This window comes from Aotus nancymaae, unplaced genomic scaffold, assembly GCF_030222135.1.
Source record: "Aotus nancymaae isolate 86718 unplaced genomic scaffold, 86718_ANA_hifiasm-v0.15.2.pri h1tg000009l, whole genome shotgun sequence".
NCBI lineage: Eukaryota > Metazoa > Chordata > Mammalia > Primates > Aotidae > Aotus > Aotus nancymaae.
This window is the reverse complement of record NW_026988420.1, coordinates 10,261,844-10,277,869: the sequence shown is the minus strand read 5'-3', so window position 1 is coordinate 10,277,869 and position 16,026 is coordinate 10,261,844. Positions and strand designations below refer to the sequence as shown.

The following is a 16,026-nucleotide window of genomic DNA, read 5'->3' as shown; positions in this document are numbered from 1 at the left end:
AATATAGCAAAATAGTTACTTTAGTAAAAAATATAGAAGACACGGATGGAGCAGAAGAGGGAGCCTGGAAGTCTTCCTGGAGGTGTCAAGATGCTCAGTGTTAAAACATACGTAGCATTTGCCTGGTGAGCTGATGGTGGATGGTGCTGCGGGCAGGGTTGACAGTGCATGTGGCAGCCATGAGGATGTGCCCCACAGACTTCTGGCCACAGGGGTCTTAACTGACCAGAAGCCCCAGCTGCTGTGTCCATCCCACTCGGTGGGCACCCCTTCCATTGTGTTCATCACTGTGTTTAGCAATCTGTTTGTTGTGACTCCTTTCTCCCCAGATTTCAAGCTCCTGGAAGACAGTCTCTGTCTTATTTATTGTGCCAATAAATACTTAATGAAAAATAAAAACTTTCTCTAGTGATAGCACCACTAAACAATGATTGCTTTCCAGCCCTCCCCATTGACTTCATATTGTGCAGCAATTTTGAAGGCCTGGCCTTCAGGGGTGGTCTCCCCACCCAGCGCATTGAGGGTAAGCCTCCGTTCCCTCTTCTTGTACCTTTTTCACTGGTCACTATGTACTGATCTGGATACTTAAGAGCTCTCCAAAGACTACTGAATACGTGAACAAAAAATGGGTTTAAATCAATATGCAATTGCTATTACTGGCTAATAGGATTTTATTCTTTTCCTGGATACAGGATGATGAAGTGACGTTGGCTCCTGCGGAAGGAGTTCACCGCCTACGGTTTCCCCAGCATGTCTGCTGAAAACAGTCAGTCACCAGGAGCATCACCTCCTCGCCCTCCCCTATCTCCCCAGTGTTCCACACAGACGTTACCTTCAGAAAACGAGGATACTGAAGTAGAACTAGATGAGGAAAGTCTACAGGATGAATCTCCATTTTCTACAGAGGGAGAGTCTCTGAAGGATGAAGAGTCTCTGGAGGAGGAAGAGGATCTGGAGGAGGAAGATTATCTGGGGAAGGAAGAAGACTTGAAGGAGGACGAGTGTCTGGGGAAGGAACAGTATCTGGAGGAGGAACAGGATCTGGAGGAGAAAGACTATCTGGGGAAAGAAGAGTATCTGGAAGAGAAAGAGGTTCTGGAGAAGGAAGAGAATCTGGAGGAGAAAGAGGCTCTGGAGAAAAAAGAGAATCTGGATGGAAAAGAACATTTGTATAAAAAGTACCTGAAAGAAGGTGAATATCTGGAGGAGGGAGAGCATCTCTGGGAGGAAAAGAGGGTCTGGATGAGGAAGAGTATCTGGAAGGGGATGAGTATCTGGAGGAGCGCCTCCCAAGGATGGTAGATCTAGTTTACCACGATGCCCAGGTAAAAAGCACAAACCTGAGAAAGATCCAGAGTGAAAATTGGCAACCCTAAACATGGTGCTGACAGGTAGGAAGATGCATTTACTGACCAAGTTCTGCTCACAACTGTAATACAATAGCCTTGCCCCAAAGCACTGCACCAACAAAGCAGGCAGGAAGGCTTCATAAACATAAAGCACCTGTTTGTAATGATAGTTATTATTTGTATCTTTTCTTTTTCATGTTACATAAGTAATACATTTTCATTGCAGATGTTTTAGAAACTATATATAAGCAGGCCAGGCACAGTGGCTCACACCTGCAATTCCAGCAGTTTGGGAGGCCAAGGCAGGAGGATAGTGTGAAGCCAGAAGTTTGAGACCAGCCTGGGCAACATGGCGACACCTCCTCTCTACAAAAAATTTTAAAATTTAGTCGGGTGTGGTGGCACATGCCTGTGGTCCCAGCTACTGAGGAGGCTGAGATGGGAGGATCACTTGAGCCCAGGATTTTGAGTAGCCTGGGTGACAGAATGCTCATCTATAAAAAAAAAAAGAGAAGAAAGAAAGAAACTATATATAAGCAAAAAGAAGAAGCAAAAATCACCACCACTTGACCATCAGAGATGATAATCACTTTCTACACTTTTGATTATATCTTCCCCAGATGTATATTATATATATATATATATACACACACACATGCATATATTTATATGCACATATAGATACACAGACACACACATCCCTTTTATAAAAGGATCATGCTTCATATGTCTGTAACCTGCTTTCAAATATATACTTATTATATATTTATATGATTATAAACACTGTATACTGATATATCATTTAATACTGTACATGTTTAATGTTATTAAGCTTTCAAAAAATCATTTTAATGACTACATCACCTTTTGTTGTATTGAGAAGCTGTAATATTTTTCATCCATCTCTTAATATTGACCATTTATTGCTTCCAATTTCTTGTTACTTTTTTAAAATGGCATTTTGGTGAACTGTTTTATCAGAGATCTCTATTTCCTGGAACACATGCCTACATTCTGTTGCTAGGTCAACAGACACTGGTATGCATCTCGGGATACCCACTCTGCCCCCTTAAAGGAATCATTTCAGTCTGTGGTTAAGTATTTGACTTTGGAGTGATTTTTCTCATCCAAGGGCTAATGTTTTTCCAACACTGTTTCAGCAACTGGCAGCATTTCCTCATGTTGGGTTTTATTATTTGGCAGCAGCCTCCTTGTGCTGTTTGCTAGCGGTGACTCATGTGCATTCGCTCATATGCCCCTGTGGTGTCCTCTCTTGATGTCGTGACAGCACGGCCATTTTCAACTAGTACAGAAAGGTAAAGGTTCAGGTCACCCACATCATCTTCATGTTGGCTTTTAAGTAGAACTAAACTATTTTCCTGTATCCAGTTCTGCTACCAACTGCAAGTATCCTACACAGCCTGAATTTTTAAATTCCTAAAAATCTGATTACACACAACCTACATCCTAAAAGCTGGGTGTTCTCTGCAGCCACACAGGCATTTTACCTTTACGTCCCTCTTCATCAAATCAGATGTACCATCCTTGATTCCTACTCCTCCCCTGAAAATTTAGTTGTTGCACTGGAGAGGTAATTCCACTATTGCTGGGAAACTCTCTTTTCTGTGTGCCTCTACCGTTAAGCTCCCTCTTGGAATCCTAATATCCCTGCTGTTCAAGTATCAAATGTAATTCTAATACTGAAAAATCGCATTCAGGGCTTTTTCTCTTGCACTGTATGAATCAAGCATTCTTAACATGTCCCCTCTATGTGCTGGATCTTTGTAAATATATTACCTACCAGAGTAGGACAAATACAATGCTGTCAAGGGAATGGAACTGTGTATAAAGCAAACACTTTGAAAATAAATGTCCTGCTAACAAAAATTGGAGAGGCACTGAAAAAACACTAGGGAGATGCTGAAATGCCTTTCAAGACTCATGGAAGAATGTCTTGGTCTATGAAATTCTAAGATTTCAAGTCAGATTGTACAAAACAGGTTAAGAAGAAATCTCTTAATGTTTCAAAAAATATATCAATATTTTTATGTATAATATTCTGCTAATAGCCTTAAGATATAACTTTGTTTACCCCTGTGTTGAACCTCAGTGAGTAGCAAGAGTGTCTTCCTGACCTATAGCAGATGCTCAGTACAGGTAAATTGAATCAAGTGATCAAATTCACTTCCTAAAGCCAGTCACACTCATACATACATAGGTAAACACACATTTATTTAAAGTTTATCCATGAATTGGCATCTATAAAATGAGCCCTAGATATGACAAATGGGCTTATCTCTCATGCTGATGCATTAACTACTAGAGGTTAGTAGTGGAAAACTACATTGAGAAGAATTCTGAGGCCTTGTCTGGGCTCAGCAGCAAAGAGTGCTATGATCAACTAGTGATGTCTGCCACAGGAGCAGACAGTGAAGTGGGTGCCTGAGTGCCATTTCTTTGTCTACTTAACAGCAGATAGGAGTCTGTCACAAGAGCACATTTTCCTTTCTCTCAGGAGCTTGACTACCTCCGTTTGAATGCCAGCTCTCTCCCTCTCACTAGTTGCGTGAGCTTGGGCAAGTGACTTAACCTCTCCATGTCTTAGTTGTCTTTATTGTAAATAGGAACAGCATGAGATCTACCTCATAGGATATGTAGGAGGATTAAAGGGGTTAAATTAGGTAAATCATTAAGCGATATGCCAAGCACATAGCATTTAAGGCCTAACCAAGGGTTAGCCATTATAAGTATCATTATATTATATGATGTATTATTATTCCCTTGCCATTGACTTGTGCCTGGCCACACACCCCTAGCCACATTACCTGCTTTGTGAAATGGACATAACCAGAAGACAAAATACAATGAACCAGGCTATGGGAGGGATCTGTACCCTCCATTCATCCACCCTACAGGCCAGTCAACTTCAGAGACTCCCATAGCCCTGGACAAATCTGCTTACATCAGACTAACAACCTCCACCCACCTCTCTTCCTTAAAGGGTTGATTCCCCCTCGAGTTTATGGGGAAATCAGTAAAATTAGGTGAGCAACTTGAATATAAATGCAGCATCAATTGCCAGTGAATAATTCATTAGTTGCATCTGACTGGCCTGCTGTGGGAGTTCAGATATTTGATGTATAACATGGGTGTGAGTGCTGTGGTGTCCAAGTCAGAAAAGCCAGCACATGGCGGGGCCTAGATTTGGGGATGTCTAGGTTTCAGTTTCCCCATGTTCAAAAACACCTTTCTCACAATGGGTTGCAACCAGTACATGAAGTAACATATCTGAAACTGCTTTGAAATCTCCCCTGCACCATACAATTGTAAGGTATAAAATACTCCTCTAATCTTACAACAAGAAAGGTGCTAGATGGGCCTACAGGCTACATTGCTCTCCTGCTGCAATAGAACCTACTGTAGAGTGAAACCACCTGATAATGAGACCTCCTTGTAGTGTTTATTTAGTGCCCAAGACATTCGTAATGATAATTCTGCCCTGTGGCTATAGATATGTCACAGTACATTGATTCATCATGTTTTTGCCTTTTGTTTTTTTTTTTTTTTAGACAGAGTCTTGCTCTCTCAGTTTGTCACCCATGCTGGAGTACAATGGCACAATCTCAGCTCACTGCAACCTCCACCTCCCAGGTTCAAGCAATTCTCCTGCCTCAGCCTCCTGAGTAGCTGGGATTATAGGCACCTGCCACCATGCCTGGCTAATTTTTGTATTTTTATTAGAGATGGAGTTTCACCATTTGGCCAGGCTGGTCTCTTGGCCATGCTGGTCTCGAACTCCCAACCTCATGATCTGCCCGCCTTGACCTCCCAAAGTGCTGGGATTACAGGCATGAGCCACAGCGCCTAGCCTTGCCTAATCTTTTGATATATATAATGCATTGCATTTTATTTTCTTTACCCCACTAGCTCCTCCTCAGCAGCTCCGAATGTTGTCTGACCTAAATGCTGTCATTCAGTTACCATTTCCAGTTGAGAGTTGGTGTCCCAACTACGATTTCCAACAGGGAGCCTAGCAATTCTGGAAATTTCAGAAAAAAGGTGCAAGAGATACTAACAAGGCAGAGATGAGAAAGCCGGCCAACTTTTCATGCAAGAAAGTTCACCTCTGTGACCTTGAGTCAGCCACTGGTGGGTTGGGGATGCTGAGCCCCAGAGCCGGTTGCTTCTGCCTCCACTGTGCTCCCAACAAACAGCATCATTTTCTGCACATGTCTTGTCCCAATGACCCTTAGGGAACATAGTTCAATGGCAAAGGGTGCATATTGTCTATTTCACAATCTCTATCTCCTTTAATTGTCCCAACCATTCTCTCCCTGCCCATTTCACAGATAAGCAACTTGGAGAAAGTCACAGAAAATCATTAGAAGGGCCAGGACGGGCTCCCAAACTTTCTCTTCCCTTCAGTAGCTTCTCTTCCTTTCCTCCTCTCCTCTTTCATGCTTTGCTTCTGCTTTTTCATAAGTTGTGTACCTATTTTAATTTTAGAAAAGTGACATCAAAAAAAAAAAAAATCTCTTCCTGTTCCTTTCTTTAAAAAATGGAAAAGTTGAAAAGTAAAAAGTAGAAAGATGTCCCCCAACCTGCAAACATTCACATATAAGTGAAGCTAATGCACACATAAGTGATCGGTATTCTGTCTTTCTGCCAGCGTCGTTTGCATTTTTGGTAGTGATGGTCCTTGTTGTGTGGTTTGGTTTTTGCTGTTTTAAACATGCTGTCCATACAAGTTAGTATTTTCCTTTTGTAACCTAGTATTATAACCTCGCCATTTGCGCATGTTCTTAATTTTTACAGAGATCATTTTAATAGCCAAGGGATATTCCTCAATACTATTTGGTTGCATGGGTAAGCTATGGATAAGCAGAAGTGTTCACCTTTCCCTTCCCAATTTAAATGTTCTGGTTCTCATTTCTCTATTGCTTCCACCGTTGCCATTTTGTATTATTAGAATTGGTGGCGTATTTTATCCCAAGTGTACAAGAAATTCTTGATGCCATATCATTCAAGGCAAACAATCAGGTGATTACGTGACATAAGCAGGTCCTTTAAAATTAAAAATAATTCTTAAAATACATATATCCCTGCACCTCAGTCACCTCTGCTGTACAGATGCCCTTCATCCCAGGACGGAGGGAGACTTCTGGATAACCACAGAGATAAGCAAAGCAAACTCGAATTTCCAAAATCCATGATTGCCTGAAAAGTATCTTCTTGAGTTCTAATTTTACAAAATTTCAACCCAGTAATTTTTAAAGGAAACCATTAAGAGACAATACTAAGGTAAAAACAGAAAATTTCTATGACTGGGGCCCTCTCCACCCCAACCCTAGTGTCACGTACTTAACAATACATTTTTAAATAGAAAGATGCTTTTTTGCCAATTTTTTTTTGTTCTTTTTTCCAATAGAACCCAAGGCAAGTTACTCATCACACACCATGTTTCTTCGTGATACGAGGTAATAGTTTTCTTTTGGGATAAATCAGGTGGAAACTCCAGTGTTTCAGGAGCCCTTTGAGAACTCAAGATGGGGCATGGCATGGAGTAGAAGAGGAAGGAGTTTAGTGGGGGCTCCCGGAAGTTACAACCCTTTTTAGTGGGGGCTCCCGGAAGTTACAACCCTGCTTGCCTCTGCCGCTCAGTCACTCACAGAGCAGGGGTGGGTCCCAAGATCAAAGTCCCGGGTGCTCAGAACCACTAGAGAGGAAAGAGGCAGAGGTCGTCTGAGTCTGGGGAAAGGTCTCAACCAGGAGAGACTGCAAAGGGCTCCCTGGCAGGCCTCTCAGGGGAGCAGATGAATGATTTCCCCCAAGGGATGGTGCATTCTGTCCAGGAAGAGAAGAAGCTCAGGCATATTTCCAAGGTCTGAATTCTCATTCAGTGAATACTCATTAAAATCCTGCGGCAGGACTTGGCACACGCTAGACGGTGGATGAAGTCTCTGTGGAATAAGTGAGACTCTGTGGAATATGCTGGGCCCGCTACGTGCCCAGCTCCGGAAAACCCCTGCAGGGGCACACCAGCCTTGTCCTTGGCTTTGTGTCTTACACCCTACAATTTCCCCCCAAGGATGATTTCTCTCCACTGGTGAAGTGGGTTAAAACTAGATCTAAAAAGAAGCACAGGGCCAGTTTGGTTATGGCAAGAAGTAGGAATGAAATCCCAGTTTTGCCATGTAGGGAACCCATAAGTTACAACTTGTGGGCACAGGGCTCCCACACGGGCCTGCCACTTCAGCTTGTGAGGCAGCCCCCACTCCAGCTCTGCACTGGCCACTCTATTCCCCACTGCACACCTCCAGGGGTGTTGCAAGGCCTCTGACAGCTAACTCCACTGCAGGTGATGCGCAAACAGGGAGTGGCTTTCCAAAGGCCCCTGTTCACCCCGAGCGCTGACACTCAAAGCAAGTGAAGCAATGTGGCCAGACACAGGGAAGGGTCCCAACAGTGATGTCACCACCTTAAAGATATTGAGAACTGGGGCTTTGGAGCCAGACCGTCTGGGTTTGAAACTCAGCTCCTCCATCCAACCATCTACAGGGCAGCCACTTAATCTCCTTGTACCTCAGTCTCTTCATCTGTAAAATAGGGAGAGGAAGAGTTCCAGCCTCATGGGGTTTGGGTGAGAATGACATGTGTATTTACTCAGACTGAGGCTAAACAGTGGCCAGCACACAGCACGCTCTCAGTAAGTGCCGTAGATCCATGTCATCCTCCATTCTGCACCCCACAAACCACCGGACAGAAAACTTAGCATGCCTGGAACAAGAGTCAGGATTCCTGGTCAGCTTTATTCCAAACACTCGCACTCAGCCAATCTTCTGTATATTTTAGCTGAGGGGGGTTTCCAAGGGGCTTCCAGGGCCCATGGAGAGCTGTGACGATCAGAGAGGCCCTGGGGAGTCTTCCTGGTGTCCACACCAGGCTTGGGTCCCCCAAGGGCCAGATCTGGGCCTCCAAGTTCTTAGAAAGACCCAGGATATTCTTCACATAAGGAAGCTGAGAACCCAAACCTTCCACAGACTCCTTTAAGCAAGTATTAACATTCACACGTGCACGTGTGTGAGAGGCAAGGGTTGGGGAAGGATAGCAGGTACAGGGAAGCGTGTCATGTGTCCCTTACACACAGAAAGGCTATCCGCCAGCCCAGGCCATGAGCAGCTCCCTCTCCCACTTCTCCACTTGCCGAAGGTCCTCCAGGCACACGTCCGGCCCTCCCCTTGCTAAAGCACTGCAGAAGGAGGCCTCGAGAGGTCCAACTCCCCAGGACCCAGGATCCAACAGCTCCTTCCTGTGGCCTCTCCATTGCAATGGAACATGGAGCTAGCATTCAGCCTAGGTGGCTGGAACCCGGCTCTGCTTCCCGGGAGGTGAGCGCTGGCAGGAACCCCAGAAAGGGTAGGAGGGAAATGTACATCATGGTGGAAATAACTAGGGAGGCTAATATTCTGAAATAACTCTCTAAGTTTGTTGGGCAGATTTGACTTTTCTAAGTCCTTTCATGAGGATTCGCATCATCTCTGTGGGTCCCCGTGGGCACCAGGTGAATGAGATACGACAGGCATCATCTTGCTAGAAGGATAAAGGAACTGAGGCCCTGGAGAGACTCCTCACCTGGCCTTGAGGGCCTGCAGCAGGGCAAGAGTTAACACAGGCCTAAAGAACTCACTTGCATCTGCCTGTTCTTCATCCCTTTGGGTACCTGACCTAGGACCCAAACATCTGGCCACTTGCCCAGGGCCCCTTCTTGATGTGTGTCCTGAGAACATAGCTGCTCTGCCCCAGCCTGAAGGGCTGGCACAGACCCAAGCTCCCCTACTGGTCCCTCAGAGGCACCCACAAGATCTGCCTGTAACTCCTACAGACCCTAAAGGGAGCCTTCCCAGGGCACCCAACTGTGAGAACAAGCAGCCTTCTACTCCCTCCCTCCACCTCTTTGCCTGAGCCCTTACCCCACCCCCTGCCCCTACACCGAATTCCCTGGTGCAGATGGGGACAGGCTAATCTTACTTCCCCTGCAAGAGCAACAGCAAACAAGTGACTTACCCCAAGCGCCTCCGCTGTGTTGCAAGAGCCAATACGTAAGCTCAGGTGTCAAGAGCTGACACCAAAGTCTATACCTTTTCTACCAACCATAGCCATCTATTTATATGTTGGGCATTTTCTATTTATATGTTGGGCACTTTCCTTGTGCCCGTCTCTGCCAACTGGACCAGTTGACATGAAATAACACCAGGGCTAAAACACCCCAAAGACCTGTCTCATTCATTTGAATTAGTTTCTTGCCCCTAGTTAAAAGCCAGAGACTCCTGATAAAGAAAATAGAGTGGGTTGATGTCTCAGGGTCACCCCTCTTGATCCTAAGCTGCCAGGTAGTGGGGCCTGCACCTCACACCCAGTGCCCTGCCACCAGACCCTTTGGAATGCCTTCTTAATGGTGGTGGTGTTTGTGGGGAGCCCACTGCAGCGACAGACCTCAGTGCTTGATTTTAAACTGCTGCGGCATCTCATTCAGTATCTTTTCCACTCTGCCCAAAACAACTGTGAGGCAGGGAGAGCCACTAGAATAAGCAGGGTTGTGTGCCGGGAAGGAAAGAGAACCTTCTGGAACATCTGACTGTCAGTTATGATCACCTGGCCCAGTGGCCTTTGAAGGCACCCACAGATCTTCTCATGGTGTAGTGAAGCAGCAGTGGCAGTGTGTGGCTCTGCTGCCCAGAGTGACGACACACTGGACTATTATTCATGATTTACAGCTTGTCTCTTCAAACCTCGAGACGTCCACCATCTGGGTCTGGATGTCAACCCCCCGCGTGCCTTAGAAGGGATTCCTGACCTGGCCCCTGTCTGGAAGTTGACCTTCCTGTTCTCCTCTCCTACAGGAGCCCAGACGCTGGCCCCTCTCAGGTGACCACCTTCTTGCGTGTCCCGTTGGCTTTTACTGCTGCTTCTCCCATCTCTGGATCTGCCACAGCGTCTTCTGAGTCACTACATACACTGCACAGGAGGAGCCAGGCCAGTCACACAGACTGGCACTATGACAGAACTGCCGGTGAGGGGAGCTGTGCTCTGTCGCGGCTCTGTGGGCTGGGGAGGACGGCTCTGGCAGCATTTTGTGCATGTGAAATATTGTGGCGAGTATCGTCTCTCATGCTAATGATACCCTACTGTTTCCATTACCGTCTGAGGTCTTGTTTTGGATAAGATGTTAATTCCTCTCCGAGCCTTGCTTCCTGCTTCCTCCCATCCCAGACCCCCCTCAGAGAAAGAGCATCAGCAAAGTGCTGAAGCAAATAGCTTCTTCCATCTTTCTGTCTCCTCCCCTGTTTTTCATTCATCTTCCTAGTCTTGTTCTATATGAGCACAGGCACAATTTCCCTCAGGGACACAGGCCATTTTATTCCCAGATTACACACTGGCTCCCTGGGGTGACAGGCCATATCCAGATAATCATGTGGAAAATGGAAAACGGGACATGGGCCCACCTCAGACAGTCTCAGCATGGGGTCGAAGCCAGCCCTGATTCAGAACCCACCAATACTATCCATGTAGTGAACCTTCATGCCTACAGCTAAGACACACAGGAGAGAGTCTGGCAAAATTGCATTAAGGGACTTCATTCTCTGCCCAATTAAGCCCCCAAATCCTCACTCTGGGATCCTGGGGGTGGCAGACTGAATAGCATTTCTTGCCATCATTAATGATTTAAATTCAGCTTTAGTGGGATTGACCCATCTCTGATTCACAGATTTATTTCACATCTGTAGTCATGGCAGCAGTAGATTAGATTCCCCTGTCATCTCCCCTCCCTGCCCCTCTCTATGGCTGCTAAATTTTGTAGCACAAATGTGGTTAAATGGAATTAGCAGCCAGAAACCCCATAAGGGAGAAGGGAGAGGCAGAGGACAGGCACACACCACCAGCACGTGCCGAGGAGTGTTTCACAGGCTACATCAGTTCACTGGGGACTTTTTTCAGCATGTGTGCTCCCACGGAGCCCCACAAACCAGAATCATCTCAAAGTCAGCAAGCATGACCACTGAGAAAATCTGAGGATTTATTAAATATTCATAAGAAGGATTCTGAAAGTCATTTACTGGGTAATTGCCAGTCAAGTGCCAGTGCTAAGCTTGAAAGGATGTGGGAGAGGAGAAAGGCAGTGGGAAAGGCTGGAGTATGCGGCAGAGGGTACTAGAGCCTGTTCACACCACTGTGGACCCAGCCCACAGAGGGGCCCACCAAAATCATTGTTTCATTTGCCCTCCATTACCTTTATTAATATAGCTAATTATGTCTGTATCATTGAGGTTGGAAGTACCGTGTATATTTGCTCTGCATGGGCACGTTTTGCAGCTATGTCTTTTTCCAATACGGAGTTCCTTAAAGCCAACATTACTGAGTGTTTAATAAAAGTCTGACCACCCACAGGAAACGTCCACTGATCAAATATTGTGACATTGGTGGCCTGAGCCAAAGATATGGGCTGTGTTGGAGCCTCCAAGCCAGGCTCAGTGACACCCCAGGTTCCTGCAGTTACTTGGGGTGGGGGGATGGTCATTATCACAAAGACTGAAACACAATTCCCTAAAAATTTATGCAGGTTTTTATTTCCCCTTCTAACTATAGTTTCCAATCTATCTTTCTGGAGAGCATTGGTGGCAACAGGTATATGACTGTGTCCAGCCAATGGAATGGCACAAGTGTGACAAACAGGGACAGAGACAGGGTAGATTTAGCAGCTCCTGGGCCCTGGGTCGCCATGAAATGTCATAAGTATGTTTATGAGCTAGACAGCCAGTCAGCGACCAAGAAAGCCACAGAAAGGTCCACCTCCAATGGCAGCCTTCTAGGGTCAGAGGAGCCCAGGTCCTGTGAGCCCCCATGCTTTCTGCCAAGCCATCCTGCGAAAGGACTTTGAAATGCTCCAGTTCTCACTCCAAACAAGCACATACTCTGGTGCAAGTCCCAAATGAAACAGGAAGCACTGAGGAGTGCCCACCTTCCCATGCTTGGTATAAAACACAGGCTAGCCACATGCCTGAGGAGCGTGACAAAGAGGAACCAGGAAGCGTGAAACTCCAGGAAGGTAGGGAAGTGCAAAACCAAGTCAAGAGGAGGTGGAGGAAAGGGACGCAGGAAAACCATCCATGCAGGAGGGGAAACGGCCTTCCTGCAGGTGAGGTACACATTACTAAGGATTCCCAAGTGTGGCAGATGCAGACAAGCAAAGCTTTCAGCCCAGAGAAGAAGTTGCCCAGCTACTTGGAAAAACACAGGCGACTGTGGCAAACATGACCCAAAGAACTGGACACAGGGAGCTGAGGCCAGCAGGAGCCAGCAAAGAGGTGGCCAGGTGTGGGCACTGCTGCTCGAGGAGGCCCAAAACTGGGTGTCCCTGTCACCAGGCACTTTGTGAAGATGTGGCTTTCCAGCCCTTATCAGAATCCCTGCCTGAAACAGCCTGGAATCTGCATTCTTAACCAGATCCCCAGAAGAGGATGCTCAGGTACATGAATGACGAGGAACCGGAGAACCTCTAGTTTAAGATGAATTGGTTTCCAGGCTTCTGCTTCTAAAGCATGATTTTATTATGGGATTGTTCAACCACAGTGAGTGAAAAACAGTGTTCCACCTGGCACAGCCTTTCTCGACAAATAGGACTTTGGCCAAATATGGAGGAAAAATACCCAGCTAAATCCTTGAGACCTATGACTCCAGAGGGTGGCAGGACTGACATGGAAAGGTTGCAACAGGCACAGGAAATGCCTCGTGATCTGTATGAGGAGACACTCCGGAGGACCGGAAACACTAGTTATGGCCTCATGTGTCTCTATCCAGGCACAGAGCAGAATCATAAACCAAGTCAGCCAGAAATTCTAACACAGAGCATTGCATCCATGCTCACAGAAATCCTCCACACTTAGTGCCTGGCACACAGTAAGCACCCATGAATATTTATTAAATTCTTGTGAAATTGTTGTTGAACCCTCATCTGATTCAAGATCATATCATGGTAATAAAAGGGTATATCCTACTATAAAAAAATAGTCTTAGTAGGAAAGGAGCCCTATAGATAGAAATATATACAGAAACACTGTGTGTGTAGAAACGTGAGTGAGGATACACAGAGGTGTAAGCAGAGGTCAGACAGTGTATTAGTCTGTTTTATCACTGCTGATAAAAACATACCCGAGACTGGGTAATTTATAAAGAAAAAGAAGTTTAATGGGCTCACAGTTCCATGTGGCTGGGGTGGCCTCACAATCATGGTGGAAGGCGAAAGGCACGTCTTACATGGCAGGAGGCAAGAGAGAGAACTGAGAACCAAAGGAAAGAAGTTTCCCCTTATAAAACCATCAGATCTCGTGAGACTTATTCACCACCACGAGAACAGTATGGGGGAAACTGTCCCCATGATTCAGTTATCTCCCACCAGGTCCCTCCTATAACACACGGAAATCATGTGAGCTACAATTCAAGATGAGATTTGGTGGTGACACAGCCAAACCATATCAGATGGGGAAGAGGATTAAAAGCTCTCAAAAGTGCAAACTGGTGTTTCCTTCTGTGGACTCTGATTTTGAAAGATCACAGGCAGAGGTTAAAAAGATGAGGATGTTCTCAACAATAAATATAGGAAAATGGCTATGAACTTTAAGAATAGTGTCAGGAAAGCTAAATCAATCCTGAGATAAACATTCTTACCAAAACATAATAATAATAATGATAGTGATCATACAGGCAGCAACAAAAGACAGAGGCCCGTTTAAAATATAATTGAGCCAAAAAGATCAAGACAGACCAGTGCTGTTTAGTGTCGTGTTGATGAATGATTCGGGGAAGAGTCAAGTTCTACAATCGTTATTTAATTTTGACTTCACTGTGAAAGAAAATTATCCTCAAACTGAAAAGACTGCAATAAAATTAGGTGAGAAAGAGCAGGAACTAAAGATTGGTGAAAAGAAATCAAAAGAGAATGGTAACTGCTGGAGGAAATACACTCCAGAATGTGTACATAGTGAGAGAATCCTGCTTTTGGTCTTTGAGGAATTGTGGGAAGTTGGTGAAATTAGTCTGTGACCAATCTGGGGCAAATACGGAGAGCAAAATCACCACAAGAAACCAGCCTAAGATCAATAGAAGCCAATCACGTAATACTGGCTTTTAGGCCACTTTTTGACAAGGTTATTAGATCAGGGAACTGTGGAAACCCCACAGGGCAAAATTCCGCAAGACATTTTATTTCCAAAGGCTTCCTGATGTTCCTGGACAAGATAGAGATATATTAGCTGGGTGCTACTGTAAGATGATGTCATCAGTAATAACTGATTGAACAGCAGCACCCTAAGATGCTGTTTCATAGATCAGAGTCAACCTGGTTTCCAGCAGAGAGCCGTGGGGCTCCTCTGTCCAGTACATTTTTTATAATAGGCTTAGATGCTGATTTAGAAAGAATATTTATATTTGTAGATTCCCTGAAGCTATTGAATAATGAGGATAACATAATCAGATTCTAAAAGATTTTGGCAGGCAGAAACATCGGACCAGAATTAGCTAGATAAAAGATATTGGTCATTGACATTAGGTCCTGCTATCAGGCCCTCAGTAAGAGCAGGCTGGAGAAGTGCAGAGTGATGAAGGCCTGTTTGTTGTTAGATGTTTTCTTCAACCACAAGTTCAGTAAGTCAATAGCATAACTGATGTCACTGCCGGAAAAGTTAACATAACCGGATGCAACTGAAGGGTTATGTAAAAAGGATTTCATCCTGCTCTGCCCTGCATTGGGGAGCCATCCCTGGAATGGCACGTTAAGTTTGGGGGATACCACACTCTGAGAACTAGAATCAGCTTGATGGGGGCTCAGCAGAAGGGGTGGTGTCCTGGACAGTGACCTGGAGACTACAACATACAAAGAACTACTGGAGCAAAGGAGGAGGTTAAGTCTGGAAGACACATGGCTCTAAGATGTAAAAACTGACTTTAAATATTTGACAATCTGCCACACAAAACCAAGACATGGGTCTTACACTCCAGATTGAAGGGCTAGAATAGGACACTAATGCAATCCAAGGGAAATATTTTAAGAAAGAAAATTATTCCCTACAGTCAGAATTGTGCCATGGAACAGTGAGTTTTCTTGAAATTGGAGAGCTCCTTGTCTGTAGAAGTGCCAGCCTCTTGCTGAAGAACTAATAGGCACTGGTATGGCAAGTGTTCAAAGTCCTCTCAATGCCACAGGCCACACACAAGTGTTGGTTTTGTACCCTGTCCATCTTGAATTTAGGACACTCCCATAAGCTAATGGAGCAGTTTACTTGGCTTTTTCATCATGGGCCTATTAGTCCCCGCTATTAAGAATGGAATGGGCTAGACACAGTGGCTCACACCTATAATCCCAGCACTTTGAGAGGCCGAGGTGGGCGGATCACCTGAGATCAGGAGTTCAAGACCAGCCTGGCCAACATGGCAAAACCCCATCTCTACTAAAAATACAAAACTTAGCTGGGCGTGGTGGCGGGCACCTGTAGTCCCAGCTACTCAAGAGGCTGAGGGGGAGAATGACTTGAACCTGGGAGGTGGAGGTTGCAGTGAGCTGAGATCGCACACTGCACTCCAGTCTGGGCAACAGAGTGAGACTCTGTCTCACAAAAAAAAAAAA

General features: G+C 45.3%; 1 protein-coding gene across 1 annotated transcript in view; it reads left to right on the top strand.

Moving 5' to 3' along the window:
- Window positions 1–750: 750 nt before the first annotated feature.
- Window positions 751–16,026, top strand: part of ERICH6B (glutamate rich 6B) — a 55,017-nt gene continuing 39,741 nt past the window's right edge. The window contains 6 exon segments of the mRNA XM_064373471.1: window positions 751–1,218; window positions 1,221–1,356; window positions 3,287–3,306; window positions 4,712–4,715; window positions 6,778–6,826; window positions 10,250–10,419. Coding sequence (XP_064229541.1) covers window positions 751–1,218; window positions 1,221–1,356; window positions 3,287–3,306; window positions 4,712–4,715; window positions 6,778–6,826; window positions 10,250–10,419 — 847 coding nt within the window.